Raw genomic sequence first — 23,642 nt, 5'->3', positions numbered from 1 at the left:
GGAGGCCGGACACCGTGTCGGAAGTTTGTCGAAGAATGTACAGTGTTTCTCCAAATATTTATGCTCTCCGCTGAAAAAAACACGTAGCAAATTCAAACATCGCAAACTTACGAGGTTTGTTTTCAGTGTTGGGTGTGTTTGGAAGAGCAGCCGTGAGCGGGTAGAGTGTTGGACGCTAATAAAAATCCTGCTTTATTTTTAGCTAGTTTTTATTTATAAATTTGAGGTATATTTAAAGAATTGTGCGGCGTTTATTGCAAGATGGATGGGTTTCATTTTAAGACTGAACCCGTGTAATAGTGGCAGGGGCTGTGTTTTGTGGTGGGGAGCTCGACTGGCTCCTGGGGAATGACAAACCACGGAGGTGCCAGCCCTGGGAGCTCCGGACCTGCTCTGGAAGGGGAGAGCTGACTGGGAGAGGTGGCAAATGTGCTCTTCCCCTGTTCAAAGTGTAGTTAAATACCGGGGAAATTTACCTTGCAAAATTTGTAAACCAGGTCCTTTAACAATTCTTACAATTCGTCATTGCGGGGACGGGTGACAAAGCTGGAGAGTGCGTGCAGAGATGTCATGTGCTGTAGCTTGATTCCGAGTTGTGTGCAGGCAGAGTTACCCCTTCATCCACGTTTAGCAAAGCTTTAAAATACGCACTTCCTCCTCACTAGACAGAAAACAAAAACTAAAACCCCCTGAAAACAAACACAGTGTGTTTGAGAGACGTGGCACGTGTCAGCCCAGAGCGTGGTGTGCCGTGCCTTTGCTCTTAGAGCAGCTGAGCCAGGTTTGCCAGGCGAAGGATTTAGACTCTTTATTTTAACGCTGTTATTAACGTGTCCTTGCTGTGCTGACTTTGACCGCTTCTGATCTTTTTCTAGTTAATGGTAAAGTAATGGATTCCAAAGAATTGCTTAACCCGTCGGATCAAGACGAAACCAGGAAAAATGCGCTCATCAGTACCAAAGGAGGGATCGTGATGGACTTCCATCCACCCTTCAGGGGTGGAGCTACTGTCCAAGCCCCTGTGTCTACTTCTCCTCTCCCTGCATCTTCTCAGTCGGATTCCAGTCAGCAACCTGCTTTGGCTGACTTTCCGAAAGGATTAGGAAACAATGTGCCTCAGCCAGACCTTTCCAAGGCAGTGTCGCTCTCGATGGGACTGTACATGGGTGAAACAGACGCAAAAGTGATGGGAAACGACCTTGGATTTTCGCACCAGGGCCAAATCGGCATCTCTTCTGGAGAAACGGACTTCAGGCTCCTGGAGGAAAGTATTGCGAGCTTGAACAAGTCCTCGAGCCTGGCCGAGGACGCGAAGGGAACCGCGTCTTCTGACGTGCCCCTCGAGCCGGATTTCCCAGGCATGGCTGGGCGCAGTGTCCCTGCAGAGTCGGGAGCTGCAGTCCAAAGCCAGGTGGGCTCGAATGGTGGCAACTTGAAGTTGTTCTCTGAAGACCAAAGCACCCTGGATATCCTCCAGGATTTAGAATTGCCGCCGGTCTCGCCGGGGAAGGAGCCCAACGGGAGCCCATGGCGGCTGGACCCGTTGCTCGATGACGGTGGCTTGCTGTCCCCCATATCCGCAGACGACGCCTTTCTCCTGGAAGGAAGTCTTGGCGAAGACTGCAAGCCTCCTCTTTTATCTGACACTAAACCTAAAATTAATGACCGTGGTGACCTTTTACCCAGTTCCAAAATGCCAATGCCTCAAGTGAAAACAGAAAAGGAAGACTTCATTGAACTCTGTACTCCCGGCATCAAGCAGGAAAGCATGGGCCCACTTTACTGCCAGGCCAACTTTTCCAGGTCGAACCTGCTGGGTACGAAAGTCTCGGCCATCTCCATCCACGGTGTCAGCACCTCTGGGGGACAGGTGTACCACTATGATTTAAATACTGCGTCGCTCTCTCAGCAGCAGGATCAGAAACCAATTTTTAATATCATTCCATCTCTTCCTGCCGGGTCAGAAAATTGGAATAGGTGCCAGGGATCGGGGGACGAGGCGTTGGCTCCACTGGGAACGCTCAACCTCTCTGGCAGACCTGCTTTCTCTAATGGCTATTCGAGGTAATTAGTTTTTGTTGCTCTTTATTAAAATGCTACAAGCGTGTTTAGCACAACTCCATGCATGCTGTATGCATGTTGCTTGGTCTTTTTTTGCCTTTTTTTTTCCTTTTCCATTTGGTATGTGTGGCTGATCAGACATCACTGGGGAATATTTATCCCACAGTACAAGAGCAGCTTTAAGCAACTACGCAATTACTGGTATTAAAGGGAAGAAAAGTGGAGGGGAGCTGGCATGCTTTAAAAAGTAAATAAATAAAAACAAAACTTCCAAGATACAGCCTAGAGGGAAAATCGAGTATGTGATAGCAGGATCCATACAACAGGCAGTATGGAAGGAAGTATTTAAGTGTATACAAAAGCTCCTTCGTTCCCAGGGGTTAGAGGATCAATCACTGTGGGCTTTTTTTCCTTCCTAGCATTACTTAAATGTTATGCACAAAAATAACTTGGTTGCTGGGTAAATTTCTAGAATTACATTTAAGCTGAACTCGAGTTTTTGCTGTGCTCGGTATCGCATTTACCTTACATGGACAAGAAGGTTCCGAGTGGGAAATACTCAGCAGCTTGTTCAATAACTGCGTTTAAAGAGATAAGAATATTTGCAGAGAGATTTAAACATACCTGGAATTTAACTCCTGAGCAGAACGGCAGGAAGGCTGCTGGGAGGGGGGTTTGGGGAGCTGGTTCGTACCTATGGCAGTGCCTTGGCAGTGGTGTTTCCTATGAGTATCCAGGGGTGCAGCTATTCCAGGGAAAGGCTCCTGGAGGAGCAGCGTGGCCGGGGCAGCTGTGCTCGGCTGGGAATGGTTCAGTTCCAGCGGAACACCCAGTTGTGTTTCCCTCAGCTGTTCTGTGTTTAACAACTACTTGCACGAGCAGCTTGGGGCCTCCATGGAGGAGGGGGATTTTGTGGAGTCTGTTAGAAAATGCCTCTGCAAGCCCCTATGCAGAAACACGGTATTTGTGGGCTTTTAATGAAGGATCTGGTTTAATATTCTGGGTTTTATTGCCCTGCTGACAATTGATCCCCAGGGTGTTCCCTGCCGGTCCTGGGGCTCTCCCTCTATGATATTTGCTCCATTTTCCCATGGTTGGAATGAACTGTGTGAGGATTTCTTTGTTTGAGGAAGACAACTTCTAGCTTGCTTTCATTCTCAATTTCTTTAATAGGTTTTAATTTCTGTTGTGAATGTGATTCTTTTTCTTTGAAGTGTTTAAAGCAATTTGTAATGTAAGAGATCCAGAAAAGAAAATCAAAATCTCTGGAAAGATTCCACCTTGATACATGAATATTGAGCGTGTCTTACAATTTATTTTGACAAAGTAGAAATGCTTTGTGCTAATCTTTTGCATAATTAGTCCAATTCCTGTTGTGTTCAGTTTGTTTCATGGGGATTTTTTAGGGAGTTCATTTCCTCTGCTCTCACTGTACCTTTTAAGATAATCATAAACTCTGTGTCAAAGCAAGAAGTGTTTCTGTGTTGGGGAGGAAGGTTTCAGGGGCAGTTTTAATAAGCAGATTCCCCAGACATAATGGAAGTGTCACTTTTGAGGATAATCCTGGGGAGGTGCGGTGCTGCCGTGGCGGTGGTGTTGTGCAGGGCTGTGTAGGCAGAGCCCCACGCACTCACGGGGTTAACACGGGGGTGTCTGCCCGGCTCCGGGGAGTTCCAGGCACCGACGTTGTGTCCTGTGCCTGTGATCCGGAGGGATGGAGAGCTCGTCTGGGGGGTGACCGTGGGCAGAGCTGCTCCTGGAGGGAACGGGCGAGCAGGGGCAGATGTTGTGGTGCTGTCTGGAGCAGGCTGGGGATGGCTTTGGGGCAGGGAGTGCAGGCAGGGCTGCCACTGCCCGGGACAGCCCAGGGAATGTCCCGGAGCATCCCAGCACCAGCTGCCTCCTCCACTGCCCAGTGTTATCCACGCTGGGGCTCGAGCGTTGATGTTGTTGTGTCCTGCAAGGTCATCTTACATTTTATTGCTTCCTTTTTGCTGTAACATAATGGATTTTTTTTTTCTTTATGGAATGTGTAAAGAATTTTGAGGTGGCTCCTAGTTGAGCTTTGCATAAAAATACATTATTCACAGCTTTGTGGAAGCTGTTCTTACTTCCCAAGGATTTTTATATACTTAAACTACAAAGTCCAGTTCTAAAAACAGCATTGTTTGGGTTTGCTTTATTATTTTTATTCCATAACATTCAGGCAATTCCATCTTCCTTTTACAGTGTTTGAGATTTTAATGAACCTTGTGTTTTAAGCAGGATTTTTTTTTTCTTCCTGAACATTGCCAGAAATACTTGGTCTAAACTGGGTTAGTTTAAGGTGATGTATTGTGGATTTGTTTGTTTTTCTTGCAGAAGACTTAACAAAATTGGCATTTGTTTTAGAAACAAAGGAAGGACTCACTTGCCAGATTCCCGTGGTCTGGGGTTTTTTTAGGTACTAAATGTGAGAGGTGGAGGCTGAGGTTTTGAGAAGCTTCAGGTTCCAGGAGGAAATACTTTTTTTGTTGGTAGAATTGTCTGCTAATAACATATTAATTGTAGACTGAACGTAGGGGAAGAAAAGCTGCAGTTCAGCCCTGGTGTTCACGTTGTATTTAATCTGCCTGTTTAATGGCAGGCCTGGAATGTACCTTTGTATCCACTCAGGCTGGAATTGATGTCATGCCATTTTTGAGTGATTTTGCTCCTCCAGCTGCTGGCTTTAATGAGACAAGTGATAATGAGGCCCAAGAAAACCAATCAATTGCAGTGAACTGCGGGAGGGATCCAGAAGTTAACAAGCAGAATGCAAACTTCAGGAATTTGATTAATGGGAATGAATTGGCAATAATCAATAAACTGTTGCCTGTGGAAGAGTCAGTCAGTGCTTGTGCTGAGCTGCAAATCCTCCTGCAGAAACACTGAGCTGCAGCTCCTCGAACTCCAGATCCTGAGCAGCGGGGAGGCTCCGGCCGGCGGGACGGCTTTGTCTGGGATCGCTCCGGGGTCTCCCATCTGAGTGAGTGGAGTGAATGAAGAAGGTGGATAGAATAAAAGGGGGGAAAAAGTAGGCTAACAGGCAGTTTACCTTAGATTGTCTTTAATGGCAGCTGGAAGAGGAGTAAATCATGCTGAAGTGCTTCACTGAGGAGTTGGAGGGTTTGCTGGCGCCTGTCTCTGATGGGATGTTACTGTGATTTATTACACAAACCCAGGGAAAACTGTTCCATTTCAAGGAAATGGCTTTAGCAACACACACTCGTGGGGCTCTTGCATGGTATATACATTAAATCCTTTGCTCAACTCCTATTGCTCTGACTTCCTGGAGATGTGGCTTGTTGTGGAGGGAGTGAAGGATGCCGAGAAGCAGCCCAGCAATGCAGGGTTTGCTCCTACAGCCAGAAACTGGGCCCCACTGGCAGTGTTACGGCTTCTCTTATTACAGTTGAAATAATTCCTAGTACTTAAGCTTGTGGGGGATAAGGATTATTAAGGAAGTTTAAGAAAGGGCAAGAGCTGAGAGAAGCCATTAAAGAGGAGGAGAGTCTGGAAGGAGGAAAAGTTTTGCTGGTCAGTTGTGATCCAGAGCCTTGCTTCCAAAAGTTGCCTTTCTATCCTTAACTCTTTAACTGGGATTCTTTTTGGACTCAGGTGCTGTGTGAGAAAGAAGGGGGAAAAAAGGGATTGTTTGCCAGCAGTGGTAAAGGTCAGTTGTCCGTTTGTCTTCCCGCTTTGTTTCCCTCGGCTGCTGGCCAAGGCCGGTGGCTTGGCAGGGCTGGATGCAGTGCTTTAAGTGCTGCCTGACTCAGCAGTGTATAATGTATGGGACATCCGGAATTGGGGCTTTTTTAATAATTCTATTTTGATATAAAACCCAGACGTGTTATTTGGAGTGCTCAGGGTTCCAGTAGTCTGTGTTGTGATTTGTCAGCTTAATGTAATACTGTACTCAGGGGGTTGAGTCTGGAAGTACATGGCAAAAAATCCACTTGTTTTGGCAGAAAGGGATGAATCAGGAATGTCCCGCAGAATGTGCGCTAAGGTGCTCTGGAAAGGTAGCTAGATAAATGAGAGGTCATGTAAGACATAGTCCACTTCTCCCAGTTTTGGCTGATCCTTCCATCGAGCTCACAGCCAACTAGGTTGTTTTAAGTCCAGCCCAAATTGCTAACTCCTGCAAATTTATTTCTCTCTACAATAATTTCTATTTTAAACCTAATTCTGGCTTATAAAACAATCTTATTTCTGTTGTCCATTCAATTTTTCTTTATTTATCTCCATGGTTAAACCCCTTGTACTCCTCTCCTGCTGGCAGGGAAGGCAAAGCTGTGGTTGAACAAGTCCTATTCATGAATCTTCTCAGAAATGTGAAATACAGGTATTATCTTACTCCTACATTGTATATTTACCATGCTAAAGATTACTTTTACAATGAGAGCAATTTATCTTGGGGGAAGCAAATTCCCCTTCTTCCTTGGATTATTGCTGCTCCTTCTGGAGATGAACAAGTGGTGCATATTCTGTGTGTATATGTGTAACTGCAAACTGGAATTATTTCTGCGCTTTAAAAGGTTCCCAAGTCCTCCTGTCTTCCTGGGTCCAGTTTTATAGCTGCTGCTGAGTGTGGTGGTAGCGTTCCTCCTCCCAAAGCCGTTGCTTTGGGGTAGCATTCATTTTTGGGGTAGTTGAAGCCTGCCCGAGCTGCTGTCCCACCCCGATGTGCCGCTGTAGTGTTGTGTATGCGTTCTGCAAACGGTCCCCACGGCATCAGTCTTGAGGAAGGCAAGATCCCAATAAAATCCTGTTTTCAATCCAAGTTATGAGCAGTGGGAAAAGCTTTGTAGAGCCATAGTTACCATTACTTTGAGTTTATACTAATAAAATAACTGGGAGTGTGTCACCTCTGGTGTAGAGAAGTGAACTTGGAAATGCCTTTGTAAAGCGATCAGCTTGGAACTCAGAAGCACAGAACAAGTGTGTGTGCAACAAGGTGCTTTCTGAGAAGAACACTTCGATGTGCTGAACGCTGTGCACCAGACCCAGGGAGTTTGGGTTAAGCTCTCTTTGATTTCCCAGCCTTTGTCTCCCAGAGTCTCGAGTATACAGATTCTAATCTTATTTACTGAAGAATTAATGTGTGGCACTGTTGCATGTACAGGTTATTGTTCTCATCCCAGGGATTTTCTGGCTGATTTGCTGTAGTATGAGATCCACTGATAACCATTTGTAACAGCCACTGTAATGTGAGATCCACTGATACCCTTTTATAACACAGCCTTTGCTTAAATAGCCAAGGCCCTCGCAGACCAGGAGTTAATCCTGTTCTCAGTGCTGGGTTCTGGAAATACTGGTCAGATGCTGTCAGTGGAGGGCCTCATCCCCCTGGGACAGGAGTGAACCAGTACAGCTGGAATAGATGACACATGCAAAAAAAGAATAATTTCATCTCATTGTCTTGGCTCTGACTCCAGAGCAGCTCGTTTGGGGTATCTGTGGGAAAAAACGAAACACAAACTCTATGGTTTTTTTGCCCATATGTGACAAATTGTGACCGTGGCATTGCTGGTCACCTGCAAAGGGATGTCGGCAGAGGGTCACCTGCATGGAGCGAGCTCCATCCATGTGTTGGAGCACTTGGCACCACAGACTGGAGAGGCAGCTGGAAGGCTCTGGACGTGCAGCTCTCGCTGCCTGTGGGCAGGAGAGCCCGCGGGTGCGGGTTGGCCCCGTGTGTCACCAGTCCAGCGCCTGGGTCCGTACTGGGGGGCGAATCGCTGTGTCCCCAGAAGTGCAGGGCTGGGCTGGGAGGACAGTTCAGCACAATTACTGTGTCTCTCCTGGGGGTTTTCCTCCTTACCTGACCTTCACTCCAGGGAAGGTGTTGTGCCTCTGTCTCCCACGTTCTGGTCTGACTCAGCTCCCACCGACCTCTGCCATGACATTTCCTGAAGGGATTCCATCCCTGGGTGAAGCAGTGTCTCCTTGTGCTCAAGCCATGGCTGTATTGCTTGAAATAGAACTATAAAACACCATGACAAAAGATTTTCCTCCCTCTCCCGTGGCCTATCCCGCCGGCTGTGTCACCTCCATGTCCCAGAGGTGTCTGGCAGAAGCAGGAGGAGCAGCTGCAGCTCCTCTGGCTCAGGGAGCCATAAACCTGGAGCTGGGCTTTGGAATGGAGGAGATGGAGATGAGGTCAGGTTTGCTCGCTGCTCATGTGTGAGGCGAGTTTAGATTCCAGGACACGCTGTTACTTACCCAGGATATCATGTAGAGTTCTATAACCCTGGTGCCTTAAATCGATAATCACCACAATTGTGTGGATTTCTGGAGGAAATTGTGCTCTTCAGAAGTCACCTTGACATCGTGTGTGGAGAATGTTTCTGTACCAGCCCACTGCCTTTTTAATACAGCCAGTGCCAACAGGTCACCATTAAACCTCCAGATTCCAGCTGTACCTGTGGAGCTCCCAGTCCTTGCTAAATCTTCCTAGAAAATTACAATCCTGATGTATTTTGGAAATTAATATCCCACAAACTGCTGATACTTTGCTGTGGGGATGCAGTATCATACACAACTTCCCCTTTTTGGTCAAATACCTGAGTTTTTGTAAGATCGTAGAGGCAAAAGTACTGTCGGGGAAGGAATTCTAAAATAATGATCGTGTCTTTCTCGAATTCAGTTCACTGCTACTGTAATTTAGTAATGAAAACGAGTTTCATATTGGATTTTACAGTAATACATTCTTCATACTATTTGTAATATGTTTGTACAGTTACTGTGTGTCAGAAAACAGCTGGAGATCATCAAATTTCTGCACCATGGTCACACAAGATTTAATATGAAACTTGTGAGCAGCAGGGTGCCATTTACTCTTGTGTTGCTTTATTCAGATACTTCTTATTTCTGTTGCTTTTATTTATGTAACTGAGTTTAAAGTTAGCAAGTATTGCTCAGGATGGGAGTTTTAAAAAAGAAATGAGGGCACAAATGAGTAGTTTGCCTCAAGATACTACTTGGGAAACTCAGAAGTATACTGTAGAGTCAAGGAGGGGCAAATAATGAAGTATCAGTGAAGTCTGTTATCTATTCAAGAAGCAAATAGTGGAAGTGATTTTGCAGCTCCCTGGCTTGGCTTTCTTTTTTCCAGGAAACCTGGGAAGGGTCCTGTCATTGTCCTTACCCAGAGGATCTCTTGTGGTGCACTTCAGGATGCAGCAGGGACTTCAGTCTTTTCTTATTAGAAACTTTGTGGGCAGGGGTGATCTGGGGGTTTCTGTGTGCGTTTCTGTCTGTGAATGTTTGAATCCGTGTTTCTGCTGGCAGTTCTCATGGAGCAGAGGGGCTGGAAGGCAGATGACCTCTTTGCTCACAAGCGGGCAGTAGCTTGGCTGATGAGAGGGATGTGAAAACAGGACGTCTGGGGTTAGAAATTCCATGAAATTTTTAGAAAATGAGGTTTTGGTCTTGGATGAGAATCCTCCAGCCATTACACAGCTCCTTTCCAGCTGTGTGGATTGGGTATGACAGGGGAGGGCTTCCATGGATCTCCTCCTTCCCAGCTGGACATTTGGGAGGGACAGGGCTGCTTATGGTGTGTGTGCACCTGGCTGTGCTTTGAGCTTCAGCCCCTTGAGAGCTCTCCAAAGCCTGTGTGCTGTCTCCTTGCCTTCCCCTGCCCTCACAGCCTGCTTTGAGAACATGACTGTGAAGTTTGGGGGTTCTCGGGGAGTTTTGTTGCCGAGCTCCAGCAGGTCCTCACCGCCCTGAGCAGGGAGTCTGGAATCTGTGACGGAAAAGAGCAGCTGATGTGGTTTATTTTTGCTGTCACAGCTTGGAGAACCTGCTCCAAGGTGTGGTGGTGTGTAGGGATGTAGTAATAGGGTCTGGAAGGGCTCGGTGTGGCCGGGGAGCTGTGCCAGGGCCGCGCTGCTGGAGCGCGTCCGACGCCGCGGTGCCGCCGGGCTCGTGGGGAGCTGCTCGGGGTGCTGGGGTGGGCAGTGGCACCTGGGGGTGCTGGGCTGAGCCTGCTGCTGTGCCAGCTGCCTCTGCCTCATCCCCGACACCTCGGCCAGAGGAGAACTGGCGGTGTGGCCAAGGAGGAGGGCGGTGTTCCGATGGATGCGGTGCCAGGAAAGGGTTGGGGGGTCTCCCCCATCACTTAAAAATGAGGGGGGGTGTGAATACAGCTGTAATGTATTAAACTCTACATTTTATTTATGATTTCAGTAGCTTCTCAGTTGGTCAGTTGGTGTAAATTCACAGTAATGTATTTTATGCCAGCACACCTGTCCACAGGCACGCTGTCCATTGCTGTGTACCCATATATTTTTTTCCTCTTGCTTATTTTGGTTTTTTTTTTTTCCCTAAGCATTTGTTACCTTTCTGAAGCAGTAACTTCCTAAAGCCATCAGCAAAGGTTTTGAATAAACCCCTGCTGAAAACATGCATGTTCTGCATGCACATGTGTGGATTTGTTGTGCAAGAATGCAGTCCTGGCTGGTTAACTTCAAAAACAAAAACCAAAACTAAATAAAGGACAGAACTTGCAGATTTGATAGTTTCATGTTGATTTCAGTTTGCATGTCGATTGCAGTTTCCTATTACCCGGCTGTTGTTTTCTCTCTTGTATTTTTTTTGTGGTTTACTTTTGCTACCAAGGCCTTCGATGGTTTGTTTTGCTTGTTGAATTTCTGTTAATCTTGTGTTCCGTATGAATTGCTCCCAAATTAATTGTGCTGTCCCCATACGAGGGTTACGTAGATATAATTAGACTTTTTTTTATAAAGGACTCTGCGTCTTGGTTCTCCTAAAACATGGAGTAGATTAGAATATAAGCCAATATGAGAAAAAGTCTTATCTGAAAACAGACTTCTAAAACAGCTTTAAAAATCAGAAATCTTAAACTTCGTATCCAGAATAGTTTTTGGATGCTGAAGATCTGTGGAGTTTAATTTCACTTCACACCTTGATTTTGGTAAGATGATACATGTTTATGACGTTTGTTGAAACAATAGCGTACTGGGGGATGTATTGGCTGTTGGTGAGGATTGGCAGTGGTCCAAATGATGGCACTGGAGTTGCCTTTGGGGTTCCCCAGACCTGGCTTTTGTTAAAATGTCACTTCCGAACAGAATCATTTAGGTTGGAAAAGATCTCCCAGCCCATTGAGTCCAAGCTGTGCCCGATCCCCACCTTGTCACCGGCCCAAAGTGCTGAGTGCCATGTCCAAGTTGTTTTCAGTACCTTGCTGGGATTGCCAAACATGAATTAAAATTAGTTTGTAGAGAATGATCTTACATCTTTGCCTTTTGATTAATAAATGATGTAATCCTTTTTGGGGCAAAGGGGAGACTTACAGTGCTTTTGGGGTTATTTGCTTTGACCAAACAATCCTTTAAAAGAAAACTGAAGATTAAATTTATGCTGTTATTTGAAGCAGCACGAAGTGTAGAAGTGATCCTGGATTACAGATAGGCTCTCCCAGCTGGAATAGCACTACTGCTTTAATCCATATTTCAGCAGAGGCTTTTTCTCTGACCTACTTTGTCCCAGCCCAGCCCAGGCTTTCGAGAGGTCCCTTGGCCACCCTGACTGTGGGGGAAGTTCTCTGGTGTAGGGTGTGAGTCCTGCTCTGGTGTGAGGTCCATTGGTTTCATTTTCGTGCTGCTTTATGAATTCTGTCCTTCCTGGACACGTGTTTCTGCTAAGCCCCACACATCTGCCATTTTCTGAACTGAAAAGGAAGCTTCTCTGACACCTTCTTTTTTTAACAAAACCCATCTAACAAGTTCTGTGTTGAATTAGTTTCCATAGCTGGAGAAGACAAGTCTGTTCTCATGCAGTGCCAGGTGATTTGCAAGTTCTGTGCATGATTTGATAAAAAATTTAGTTCTGAAACTCCCTCATCTAAAATGTAAGTGTTGTAAGAACCTGAGTGCTTGGAATTCTGTATTATGAGTAGCAGAGCATTCCTTTTTCAGCTCTTGTTGAAGGGAGCAGTTAATATTAGGATGCCTGCACTGACAACATCCTGAGTCATCAAGATACTTGACAGCTACTTTCCAACCAGAGCGACTGGTTTGACAAATGAGCTTGGACTTATTTTATCACTTTAAAGATAAATCTTTAAAGACTCTTTTAACGCGTTAAAGGTTGGGACATCTGATATTTTATTAAATAACAATCTGGAGGTTTCTAAGTCCACTTATTTTTGTGCCTCAGCTTGTTCCGTGTTGCAGATCAAAGCCCCAGCTGAGTTGCACGGCATACCAGTGGGGAGGAGGAAGTGACTGGGTTTCTATTCCTGGCTGACCCCAGCCTCGGAACCAAGGAAGAGCTTTAAAGGAAATGCAGCATTCAGCTCTCTGAATCTTTCCAAGTATTCATAAGTGCTACCAGCACTGGCTTCCTGCGTGCAGTGTTTCAAGGTGTGGACATCTTAAAACTGTCCTAATTTCAAAATGAAACAGGGGTAACAAGGGAAACCCTAAACTTTGTGGAAATAGCAAAACTTGAAATTCCAGATTTTATCAAAAACATCCAAAACATCCTGTTTTTACCTGGCAGGCAGCTCTGCAAGCCCAGCCAGGGTGGGAGGTGGTGGGAGGAGGTGGGTGGGAAGGGGTGGCTGGAGCCCAGTGGGGCTGCTGGCACATGGTCTGGGCCCCTTCAGCGTGGGCAGGGAGAGCTCCATGGCATCAGTGCAGAGCCTGTGGTCCCCTGGGTGAGGATAGCTTCGCCCAGCAGACCTGGAGGAGCTGCCAGCCCTCAAAGATGTTGTCTTCAATGAACCAGCCACCGTGATGGGACACAGGACATCGGGCACTGTGGCTTGGGAGCCCAGCTCTGGCCCTTGGCAGAGGGGTAGGCTGTAAACCTGTAAGGTCACTGAGCACGTGGAGGCTCTTGCGAAAGAGCTTGTCCTTGCTCCTGGAAGGAAAACATCCCTTCATCTTGTGTCCTGGATTTCTCTGAGGTTGTCAGTGAGCTGTGAATCCCATCGACCTGAATAGATTGGAATAGTTTTTTTCTCTTTCCTTTAAGACTTCGACAGGCTTCCTTGCCAGAGGCCTTTTCAAAAGAAAGAACCGAACGACCCCCCCCCCCAGGCTGTCCTGGAACTGGCAGAGCAGTTCTTTCGTGGGCTGGAGAGCTGGGCAGCCTGGGCAGGATTTGGTGGTGGCTGTCGAGGCCGAGGAGTCGCCCGCTGGTCCCTGCGGGTCAGCGCTGGGGTAGAGAGGGAGTGTGCACACAGGTTTCTGGGTTAGCTGATACTGAGCTATTTCGGGTGCTGAGTGCCAGGCTGGAAAGCTCTGCGAGCACAGAGCTGTGTGGAGAGGGAGCTCCAGCTGGAAAATGTAAGGCTGTGAGCCTCGGGAATATTATCCATGCATCGCTTGCGCAGGATGGAACTCGGAGCTGGCAGCTGGGACTCGGGAAGGGGTTCTGGGTTGTCACTGATCATCTTGGGACACCCTTAGCTCAGTGTGAGCAGCCCAAAAGGTGGATGGGAGCGTTTGTCACCTGGAAGGATGGAGGAGGACCTGTGGCTGTGCTCAGTGAGCCTTGGCGTGCTCCCATCCCAGCACTGCCCCTTCCATACTGGTTGCTCCTGAGTGGGGTTGATGAGCTCCTAACTGGCTACCAGAACACTTCTGTGCATGGGTTTGTCTCCAGTGCTTGAGAAATTGTCCCCAAATGCCACCGAGATAAACAGCCAGAATGGAGGGGGGAGAACGACAAATTCAGGCTGGTTGTGGTGATGTCTTCCTGCATAACATTTTTTCCTTTCCTCATTTTCATTACTGGGATATTCACGTGTGTGTGTGTTCCCCCCACCCCATGTGGTAAATTCCATCCTTCATTTTGTCTTCAAAATTTCAAGTAAGTCAAGGTGATTATAGGAAACAGGCTCTTCCAGCTGCTGCCTGGGGAAATTCCAAGGGGCTTGAAAGCCATCCTTCACTTCTTTCGTGCTGCAGTCATCATTCCAGAGACACCTAGGAAATTAAAATCTTCTATTATGAAGATGGGTTGCTCTGTCACACATGTTATCATCAGTAATTTGCCTGGCTGTCCCTGTCGTCCCCCCATGCTTTGGATTGCTGTACCAGCACTGAGGAATGTTCTTTTCCCTCCTATGCTGCTGCCCCAGATGTGCCACCAAAAGCAGCCAGACCCTAGTTCGGCAAAAATCAGAATTTTTCTCCAGTTTAACTGCAAGGAATTTGTAGTAAATAGAATAAATATCAATTTAATAGAATTAATACAAATTTTTAACTGAACTATAATCTTTCAAAGTATTTTCTACAAACACAGCATATATTGTTCAAGAAAAATGAGAACTTGATCGTGTTCTAGCCATTCCAGTAGTTTATTTTTCTTTTCCAGCTGCCAAGGATAGAACTTGGTACTCTCCTCTCTCTAATCATTCTTTCCCAGGGAAGGTGATTATGTTTGTTGTTCCTGTGTTAACAATGTGCTGTGGTACTTCAGACTCCTTGTTTTGAAGGTGCATTAAATCCGAGTGGTTTCCAAGGTGAGAAATTGGGCTGCTTGGAAGGAGCTGGCTCTGGTTTTGGGTGTTTGGAACAGGTTGTGGTTGGGGTGCGGAGGGGCAGAGCTGCGGGGCAGGTCCGTGGGCTCCCAGGGCCGATCCGAGGGAGCAGATCCCTCCTCAGATGTTCTCGTGTGTGCAGTACATTGTGTTACTGCTGTACATTTCCCAGGATAGTGGTGAATCTCTAACAGTTTTCCCAGAATTGTAGTTTTAGTGAATAAAGCTGTTCTCGATGCTGAAGTGGGGAATGGAGTTGGGAATCCTTTGCGTATTTGTGCCCGGAGGGAGTTTCTAATTCTTTCCAATAGAAAGTCATCGCGCAGATACTGCGGAGCATTAATTGCTTGGTCTTAGCCTCGCACAACATGTGAAAATTAACAGTAATACAAACAAGCTGATGATGAGATACTGCACTGGGAGACATTGTGTTAAAATGAGAATTATTGGCTTCTCCAGCCTGCATTTTGAAGACCTTTTCGTGCCCATAAGTGAGACCAGGCTGGGAGCAGCTGATGGCTCCATCCTCCCTGGCTGCTGCTCTGCTCCAGGGCATGTTGCTTTGCTCTTATTTCTGCAGCTCAGTCAGGCAGGGCTTTCAGATAACGTCAAAAGCAGTATTTTTCCGGTTTAAGTCAGTCTTCGGGCAGTGATGTCCTTGCTGTAAGATGCCACAGTTTGTTCACAGCAGTGGAAGAGCAGAGCTGTGTGACCGCAGAGCAGTTTCTGTGGCTGGAGCAGGTTCTCAAGGAAGTGCTGTTCCCCTGTTCTCACTGCCCTGGACTACCCGAGATGCTCCTTCTCACAGCCCTGTCGCTTGGCCTGAGCACTTGAATTTCTTTGGACTCTTCAGAAGTAGCTGTTCAAACCAAACCTGTTTGTTGCTTTTACTTTCTGTTCATGGAAGAACTGCAGAACATTATTACTTTCCTCTTTCTGCAGGTGCCTCAGTTGTCACCTGCCTTTATTAATGCCTTTGCAGCATCACGCTCACCAAGCTGCTGCTGTTTGGGGAGGGGCTGTGTCTGTTACCATCCTTCATCTCAAAAAGTGTAGTCAAATGTTCCATTATAATTTTGTAGCACTCCAGCAGTGACACATTCACCTTTTATTTTGGATCTCTGAGTAGGTGAAGTCTCTACTTTCTTTTTTTATTATCACTGGTACAGTGAAGACGGGATCATAGAATGTCTTGGGTTGGAAAGGACCTCAAAGCTCATCCAGTGCCACCCCCTGCCATGGGCAGGGACACTTTCCACTGTCCCAGACTGCTCCGAGCCCCATCCAGCCTGGCCTTGGCCACTGCCAGGCATGGGGCAGCCACAGCTGCTCTGTGCCATGGCCTCACCCAAAATCCCATCTAACCTTTCCCTCTGTCAGTTTAAAGCTTTCCCCAGGCCCATGCAAAAAAGGAAAGTGCCTTTTCTCTCCTTCTAAGTAACCTTTTGCCAGTCCAAGTTTCAGTTTTCAGGCCAGTCTGGATTGTGCAATTGCCTTTGATAAATAAGCAGTGTCTGGGTTTGCATTTGACAGGACAGGCATGTTGGAATTCACTTGGTGAAGCCTTTTGGCTTCTTCATCCCAGTGATGCTTTTTTCTGTTAAATCACCAGCTGTGATTATATCACTTACTGTATGCAAGTCCATTTTAAGTTTTCTGTTATGAAGCTTGGATTAGAAGGCACAAATAGAATGTCCATATTTGATGTTTAATACTTTCAGAGAAGTAACATGCCAGTTTTATCTCAGGGTAGACATGCAAATGTGAGACAAACATTTTGAGTCACAGGTTTGAAGGCTGTTGGTCAGTCCCAGCCTGTGGGACAAGATTAGAGTGTCTGGTTATGAGAGATGGTTGAGGATCGAGTCTTTTTCGTGACAAACCACGGGTGTTGTAACTGTCCATGGAAATGCGGAGGAGATCTCGGCTGCTATCACCTGCCAGCTCCTTATCAGCTCTCCTGCAGCCTGTGCCGCTGTAATCACGGAGCAGGATTAGCACGGGCTGGTGGGCATCATGTGCAGCTGCAAATCCAGCCCAGCAGCACCTGCTGCTCCGGGCGTGAGGGATCAAACACCTTCTCGCTGTCTCCGCACACCCACGGTGCCTTTCAGGCTGCCTAGCACAGGATCTGTGTGCTGGCAGGGGTTCCTGGAACCTGGGGTGGGTTTATGCAGTAAGTTTATGTTTGGCTCAGGCTGCTGGGATGGGAGTGCTGGTGACAGAGCCCGTGCTGTCCATGGAGCTCCCAGGGCTGCTCCTCCCAGAGCAGCCCTCCGGGTGTGCTTGGCAGCAGCCGCTCCCGCAGTGCTCGGGGTCAGCGAGGGGCTCAGGCCCAAAGCTTCATCCTTTATATGACTACAGGGGAGGAGAAGCTGCTTGGAAAAGCCGCTGCTCCCTGTTTGTGAGGGTCAGAGACACTTCCCAAAGCCATGCCGAGGCTTCAGCTCCTACTGGCACATGGCTGGTGAAGCCAGGACCTGGACACCAGGATTGTGACTCCCAAATGTCGTGTGCGGTGAAGGTGCCGTGACAATGTTCTGTGTGCAGTACAGGACTTGGCTTTCAGCTTTTGGAATATTTACCAGCCCCCATCAGCAGGGCTTTTTCTCTTGAATCACAAGGTTAAGCTTAGTCTTAAATAACTGAGAGCTCTTGGAAGGAAGCAAACATCTATGCTGTGCGTCTGCTTCAGCTTTGCATGAGCTCGGTACTTGTGCTTGCTTGAGGAGCACAGAATCCCGAGAGCTGGACTTTTACATGAGGGGCATGTACATAGCAGCATTATTTCTCTATAATAATACAATTCCTGCTTCTGTCTAAATGCTCTTGGCTGTTTGATAGGTAAGAGTTTTAATTTGGTGCTGGATTCTTTAATCATGGTATCTGCTCAGAAGTGAGTGTAGTAGCCATCAGCGGTGAATATTTTTATCGTTGTCTGCTTTGTTCTTCCTTCCTCTCTGAACAGAAAACTTGGTTCTTTTTTGGATTCATGGATGCACTCCGGAGTTATCAGTGGTTAGACAACAAGTAAACACGTACTGTACATGGGCTGCTGGCCAGCTGGCCCTGGCAGCCGGCAGCTCGGGACTTGCTTTCAGCCCCAGAAGAATGCCTGTTTGCTTGGTCATTTCCTTTCCTTTCAAATACAAAAAATAAAACTTTCTTCCCTCCAATTAAATTGCTTTCCTGGCCTAAATATTAAAATCAGGGAACGAGCTCCTCAGATACTGGGACTGAGGGAATTTGGGAGGATGCTTTTAAGTCTCTATAGAAGCCCTCAAGAAGCAGTCATGCAGATGCCAGGCTGGGAAGTGACCAGGCTTGGAATTCATCTTTTATTTTTTGCCTTTTCGTTTTGTGGGAGTTTAACACTGATTTTTCTCTTCCTGGCTGAGGCCTGCATTGTTTGTGGCAGCTGTGCCTGTGCTGAGGGAGGTGTTGGGGCACACAGAGCCCTCAAGGCCAGTGTCCTGACCACAGGCTGTGTCTCTGAGGCTGAGTTTCCTCTGCTTGGAAAATCCCCTTTCACAAGGGTGTTTTGTGCATGTTTTGAACTCAGAGATGGGGAAGGTGACTCAGAACATCACCTGAAGCACCCTGGGAAGCACCTGGCCGCAGTACCCTGGCGTTTTGTGCCACTGTGACCAGTTTTGTTCCAATATTTGAGTGATCAAATTTCTGTACTGTGGAGTTAAAAATGTCTATGCTGTAGGCTGGAGAATAATTAGACTGAATGCGTGCCTATAATTGATCTTTTTCTGGTTATTATACTAAAGATCTGCCAGGAAACTTGCTTCCTTTCCTGCATCCCTTTCCTTCTCCCATCAAAGCATGCTCACAAACTCCAGAACAAAATCCTTCTGCTGGGACAGCCTCAGCAGATGAACCGAGGCTCGTGGTTGTGGCTCCCTTCTTTGACCAGAGGAGGGTTTTTCCGGGGGCACCAACACAATGTGTGTATTATTCCTGCCAGCTCATGGGTTCTTCAGCCTGGGCTCTGATGGATGGGCAGGTTTGGCAGGGGCTGCCCAGGGAGGTTTGGAGTGCCCATCCCTGGAGGTGTCCAAGGAATTCCTGGACGTGGCACTCAGAGCTCTGGGCTGGGGACAAGGTGGGCATTGGCCACAGCTTGGACTTGATGACCTTGGAGATCTCCAGTTTAAATGATTCAGCGATTTTGATGGCATCCTTTCACCCAGTGTTCCATATACCAAGGAATTATCACTGGATGTTAGAGTAAATCTGCTTTTGCAGTGAGCTTTACAGTAATCATTTCTTACACAGCAGTCTTAGATATCATCTCTCTTCTTGGCCTCTAGTCTGAGGTCAAAAAGAAATCAGAGGATACCTTGGCAATGGGATTGAAACAGCAGCACAGGTGATCTTGGGGTTAATTTACTTAATCTACAGAACCCTATTTCCAACTTAATTTTATCTCTTCCTCTGATCTGTTGGCTCTGTCCACATAATGCTGTTTTGCAATAGCAGTTGCATTTCTGGCAACTTCTGGGCTGGTTTTCCCTCCTTGGGGTGACAGAGCTGCCTCCGCACACCCGCAGTCGCCCCCGCTCGTGGTACAGTGGTGAGGGGGAAAGTCTGGGTTGGAACATATGGATGTGTCTTGTGAGCTTCTTGAGAGGCTGGAGCAAGTCTAAGGAGAGATCCAACATTCTCTATCTTGGGAAATCAGAATAGCGGAGGTTTTCAGAAGAGTGAAGACTGATGATAGGAGCCACCTTCTTTTCCAGCTGCCTCCAGTAAGTGTCAAGTAAAATGCTTATTTTTATTTCCCACAGCAAGGGTGTGAGGGAGCTTGCCTTTAAAAAGTGTGTGAAAACTTTCTTTTCATATTGTAATTCAGGATTGAATTTAAAGGCTGGTTTTGAAAGCAGTAATACTTAGTGGAAACTGGTTTTGAGTGTTTTGAATGGTTGACTTCATTATTAATTTTCCATTTGAATACTTTGAAGCCTATCAAGTCCGTTTCCCATCTCCACAATCACATTGAGATTACTTGGTGGTTTCTCTGATCTTCTCAAGGCCTTGCTTTCTGTAAATGACAGTCCCTGTGATATTTATAAAACTGTTTTTTACTTGGTGGTGTTATTAAAAAATGTCAAGCAGAAAAAGTCAGTCTGGGAGGAACGAATTTGGTTATTTCTGACTTTGCAGCACTCTCGGGTGGCTCTGACTGGGATAAGGAAGAGGCTGGTACTGCAGCAAGAGAGCAGTAACCATGGGTTTATGCCGTGTCTTGGGAGTTTTGGGGGGAAGAAAGTGTATTACTGGCTGCAGTTAAGGCTGTAATGAGTCCTCTGCCAGGCTGCCATGTGCAATCCCTGCAGGGCTGCAGGCATCTGAATACATTACATTCCCATAATACACTGAATGTGGAAAAGACCTGGCCGTACGTGCGAGGCGTGTGCAGGTGAACACAGCCACAGGTGCTCCCTCAGGGCTGCTCCTTAGATCCCTGCAGCCCAGGAACAGTGGGCTTCATCGTGGAGCTGGGATTTATCACCTGGTGTTAGCATTGAGCCGTGGAATTTGTCCCTTCATCAAAGTCCATGAAATATTTCAAGTTTTTCTTACAAAAAAACACTACCAGATCATGGTTTGAGGCTCAGTCTAATAATGAGATTTAGTTGGTAGTTTCCTTCCAAATACTAAAAATAAAACTCTTTTCCTCCAATTAAATTGCTTTCTTGGCCTAAATATTAAAATTAGGGAACGAGCTCCTCAGATATTGGAGCTTGGGCAATTTGGAAAGCAGCTTTTGAAGTCTTTGAGAAAAAGTCGTGCAGATCACAGAATCCCAGAATCACTGAGGTTAGAAAAGATTTCCCAAACCAGGGAGTCCAAGCTGTGCCTGATCCCCACCCTGCCCAGAGCCCTGAGTGCCACATCCAGCCCTTCCTTGGGTGCCTCCAGGGTCGGGCACTCCAAACCTCCCTGGGCAGCCCCTTCCAAACCTGCCCATCCATTATCCCAGGGTGAAGAACCCATGAGCTGGCAGGAATATTGTTTTCTTTTTCTTTTCTTTGTGGAGCAGTTAAGGCCCATTTTCTCTCCCTAGCTGAAATCAGAAGTGCTGCTTTGTTCTTTAGCTCTTCTGCACATACATTTCTCAGCCCAGAACAGATTTTCTGAGAAAAGACAGAGTCTCTCAATTGTCAGCCCTTAAGTGAAGCTGAAGGAGAAGTGCCAGATGCTGCAGGATTCGTGATTAAAGTTGCAAGAATAAGCAATCCAGGGAAACACTTAATCATTGTCTCCTTGGAAAGGCCGACCTGCTTATCTCCAGCACCGGCTCCAACTGAGGTGAGGAGCTGCAGCCCTTTGCCTTGTTCTGGTATTTCCTTATGGATTGATGCAGGGGGAAAAGGGGTTAAGTTGTGATTTTCCCAAGCGTTTTGAAGCACCACAGCTTCCAAAGTACCGAGCAATAGCAGCAATAATGAAGTTGGTGGGTCTGTTCTTGTCATGTTATCAGTTACTGTATTTCTCTCATGGTGCTTCCTGGGTTTTTCTTCCAGAATCAGGTACAGGTTCCACATACAGAATAGGGGTGAAAGGAAGATCTGTATTACAGGTAGGAGAAGCTGTAGATAATGATGACGTGTTCAGCATCACGAATAAGAAAATACAAAACTTAAGACATTCTTTCCTGTCAATTTGATGATAATTTATATTCAGGCGTTGGTTAATCTCATCTAAATTCAGGTGTGCTGAGGACTCAAATTTAAGAGCATAATTATCCATAGTTCAGTTTTCTCCATGAGGCAGTGGGGAGGAGAAACAGGCTTGGATTATTCTTTGCTGTTCAGTGATTCTCTGTATTGCCAGGTAAGGGTTCATTATCATGATACTTCTAAAATTAGTACTTCTTTTGGTTCCTGAAGTGAGATGAAATTAATTTGGGGGGCAAAACTGACCCTAAATATTTTTTTCAGTGTATTATTCTTAGGATGTGTTAGTTATTTTTCATTTTCTGTGGTGGTAATTTATTTGTTGATAGTCTCAGTTATACTTTACAGATTGGTCGTTTGAGACACTGAAACATTACGATTGTGTCCATCTTGCATGATCCATATATTGTCTTAACTTTTAACCTGGTTTGTCTCTCAGACAAATCCTTTATTATGTTGCCACGAGTAGATTGGATGGTGGAAACTTGCCCAGGCAAGGTGAAAGGGAAAAGCCCTGTGTGTGGTGGGATGACTCCATAAAAACAGAGGGCTCCTATTCTCCTGGGAAAGCAGTGGGATGACTCCATAAAAACGGAGGGCTCCTCCTCTCCCAGGAAGGGCCAGCGCAGCAGATTCCTGTCTGACACCCCGCTGGGTACCGCTGGCAGCCCTTGCATGCAGCCACAAACCTGTGCCAGGTGAATCCCTTTCCAAACATGGCTTTATCTGCAGGTTTAAGCAGGGCCCTCCCCACACAAAAGAGTTAAGTGTGCAGTCAGAGCTGGGTTTGTTCCTGTTGCAAATGTGTTTGTCAGCGTGACCTTTGTTTGATGTTTCTCAGGCAGAACATGTAAGTGACATAAGAGCAGTGAAGACATTGTCAGACAGATTTTAATGTAGCCTGGAAATACAGCGAGGCTTTGGTCATACGTGTATTTATTGCACCTTAAAAATACTCCTGGGGTAGCTGCACCTTGTGGGGGCTGTTCAGAACCTGGGGGGGAGCGCTGTGCTGGGGGAGCCAGGCTGCTCCCAGCCCTGTGCTTTCGGAGTCCTAGTTGAGTTGATGTGTCTGGACTCTCCCGTGCTGCTTTGCTCTGAACCACTGTTAAAGAGAAGGAAAGATTAACCTCTTTCCTGTGTCCTAAAGATATTTTGTTTTGGTGTTAATTTCTCTAAAGCCCCACGAATCTGAGAGAAGCTTTCCAAGGGTAGAAAAGCTTTTGTCTGAGGGAGCCTCATCCCAGCGTTGGGGTTTGCTGAGCCATTGGATCAGTGTCTCTCAAAGACACAGTAGCAGTTGAAGTTATTGCACTGTTAAAGCAATGCAGAAATGCTTGTTTAAACCAGGATATTGTGTTTTAGGTAAAAGCACCTCCATGTGCTTTTCGTTTGAAAACTGAAGGCTTTCTGAATGTCAGCATCTCCAGTTATTTGGAGTTAAAAGCTTGTTCAGCGTGTGTGATTGCAGCTGTATGGGGTCTGCACCCTGGGAGTTTCAGTGCTGCCTTGGTTTGTTTCTCTGGTACTTGCTGCTGAAAAAGCTGATTATAAAGCTGAGACTGAGGTTAAATGAAGTTGTACCCCAGTGAGGTCTTCTCAGTAATGTCTGATTGAAATGGATCTTTTTTTTCTCCTTTGCTTTATGTTAATATTTTTAAAAGATAGGATTGTTGGATTGACTGATCATCTGATGGGTTGAAGGAACTGCCTGATAAACTGCCATTTTTTTCCCACCCTGTCCTGCATCTAGCTTTGTCAGATTTTTGTCTGATACTCTCTTTTCAGGTTCCCGCAGCTTTGAAACCCTTCCTAGCTGCAGCTCAAAAAGCATTTTTTGGTATTTTTATATTGTTTGATTTCATCAATAATAGGGGAAACTGATGCCATACCTGTTCTCCTGTGTAATTATGCTTATGTAAGGAGATAAGGACTCAATACATAGTCTTAAAAACTGAATTAAACACCTGTTTTCTTCAGGTGCTGAGTAGAGTGAGCTCACCTTCCAACCCCAGCATGCAGTGCGTTCTACCTTTCCCATATTTCAGTAGTAAACATCCAGTAATTTTTCCATAAGGAATACTGCATTCAGCTCTCTTACTGGAACAGTCTTTAGATGACTTCAATATATTATTCTTAGCATGTGTTAGTTACTTTTCATTTTACATCATGCAGCTGTGAATGCAATATATACTCCATTGAGTTAATCTTGAGTAATGACCATAGTTAAAATGTTTGATCTGAGCTGTTGTGACATGTTCTAATTCAGGAAAAGAAAAGTTTCCCAGCAGGAAAGTTTTTAATACTTCTCTGAAAGAATGTTGGGATTCCCACTGCTGGAC

The 23,642-nt window shown here is 46.2% G+C and overlaps 1 protein-coding gene across 2 annotated transcripts in view; it reads left to right on the top strand.

The window, feature by feature from the left end:
- The first annotated feature begins 15 nt into the window (after positions 1–15).
- Positions 16–23,642, top strand: part of NR3C1 (nuclear receptor subfamily 3 group C member 1) — a 59,980-nt gene continuing 36,353 nt past the window's right edge. The window contains exons 1-2 of one of the 2 annotated variants that reach the window (XM_008629028.2): positions 16–114; positions 876–2,064. In XM_008629028.2, coding sequence (XP_008627250.1) covers positions 890–2,064 — 1,175 coding nt within the window. In that variant the 5' untranslated portion in view covers positions 16–114; positions 876–889. Of the gene's footprint in view, positions 115–875; positions 2,065–19,318; positions 19,369–23,642 lie in introns of those variants that run through there. The other variant, XM_017728255.1, reaches the window with a different exon arrangement.

The sequence above is a fragment of the Corvus brachyrhynchos genome, unplaced genomic scaffold, assembly GCF_000691975.1.
Source record: "Corvus brachyrhynchos isolate BGI_N302 unplaced genomic scaffold, ASM69197v1 scaffold21, whole genome shotgun sequence".
In the NCBI taxonomy this organism is placed as follows: Eukaryota; Metazoa; Chordata; class Aves; order Passeriformes; family Corvidae; genus Corvus; species Corvus brachyrhynchos.
This window is presented reverse-complemented; position numbering and strand designations above follow the sequence as displayed.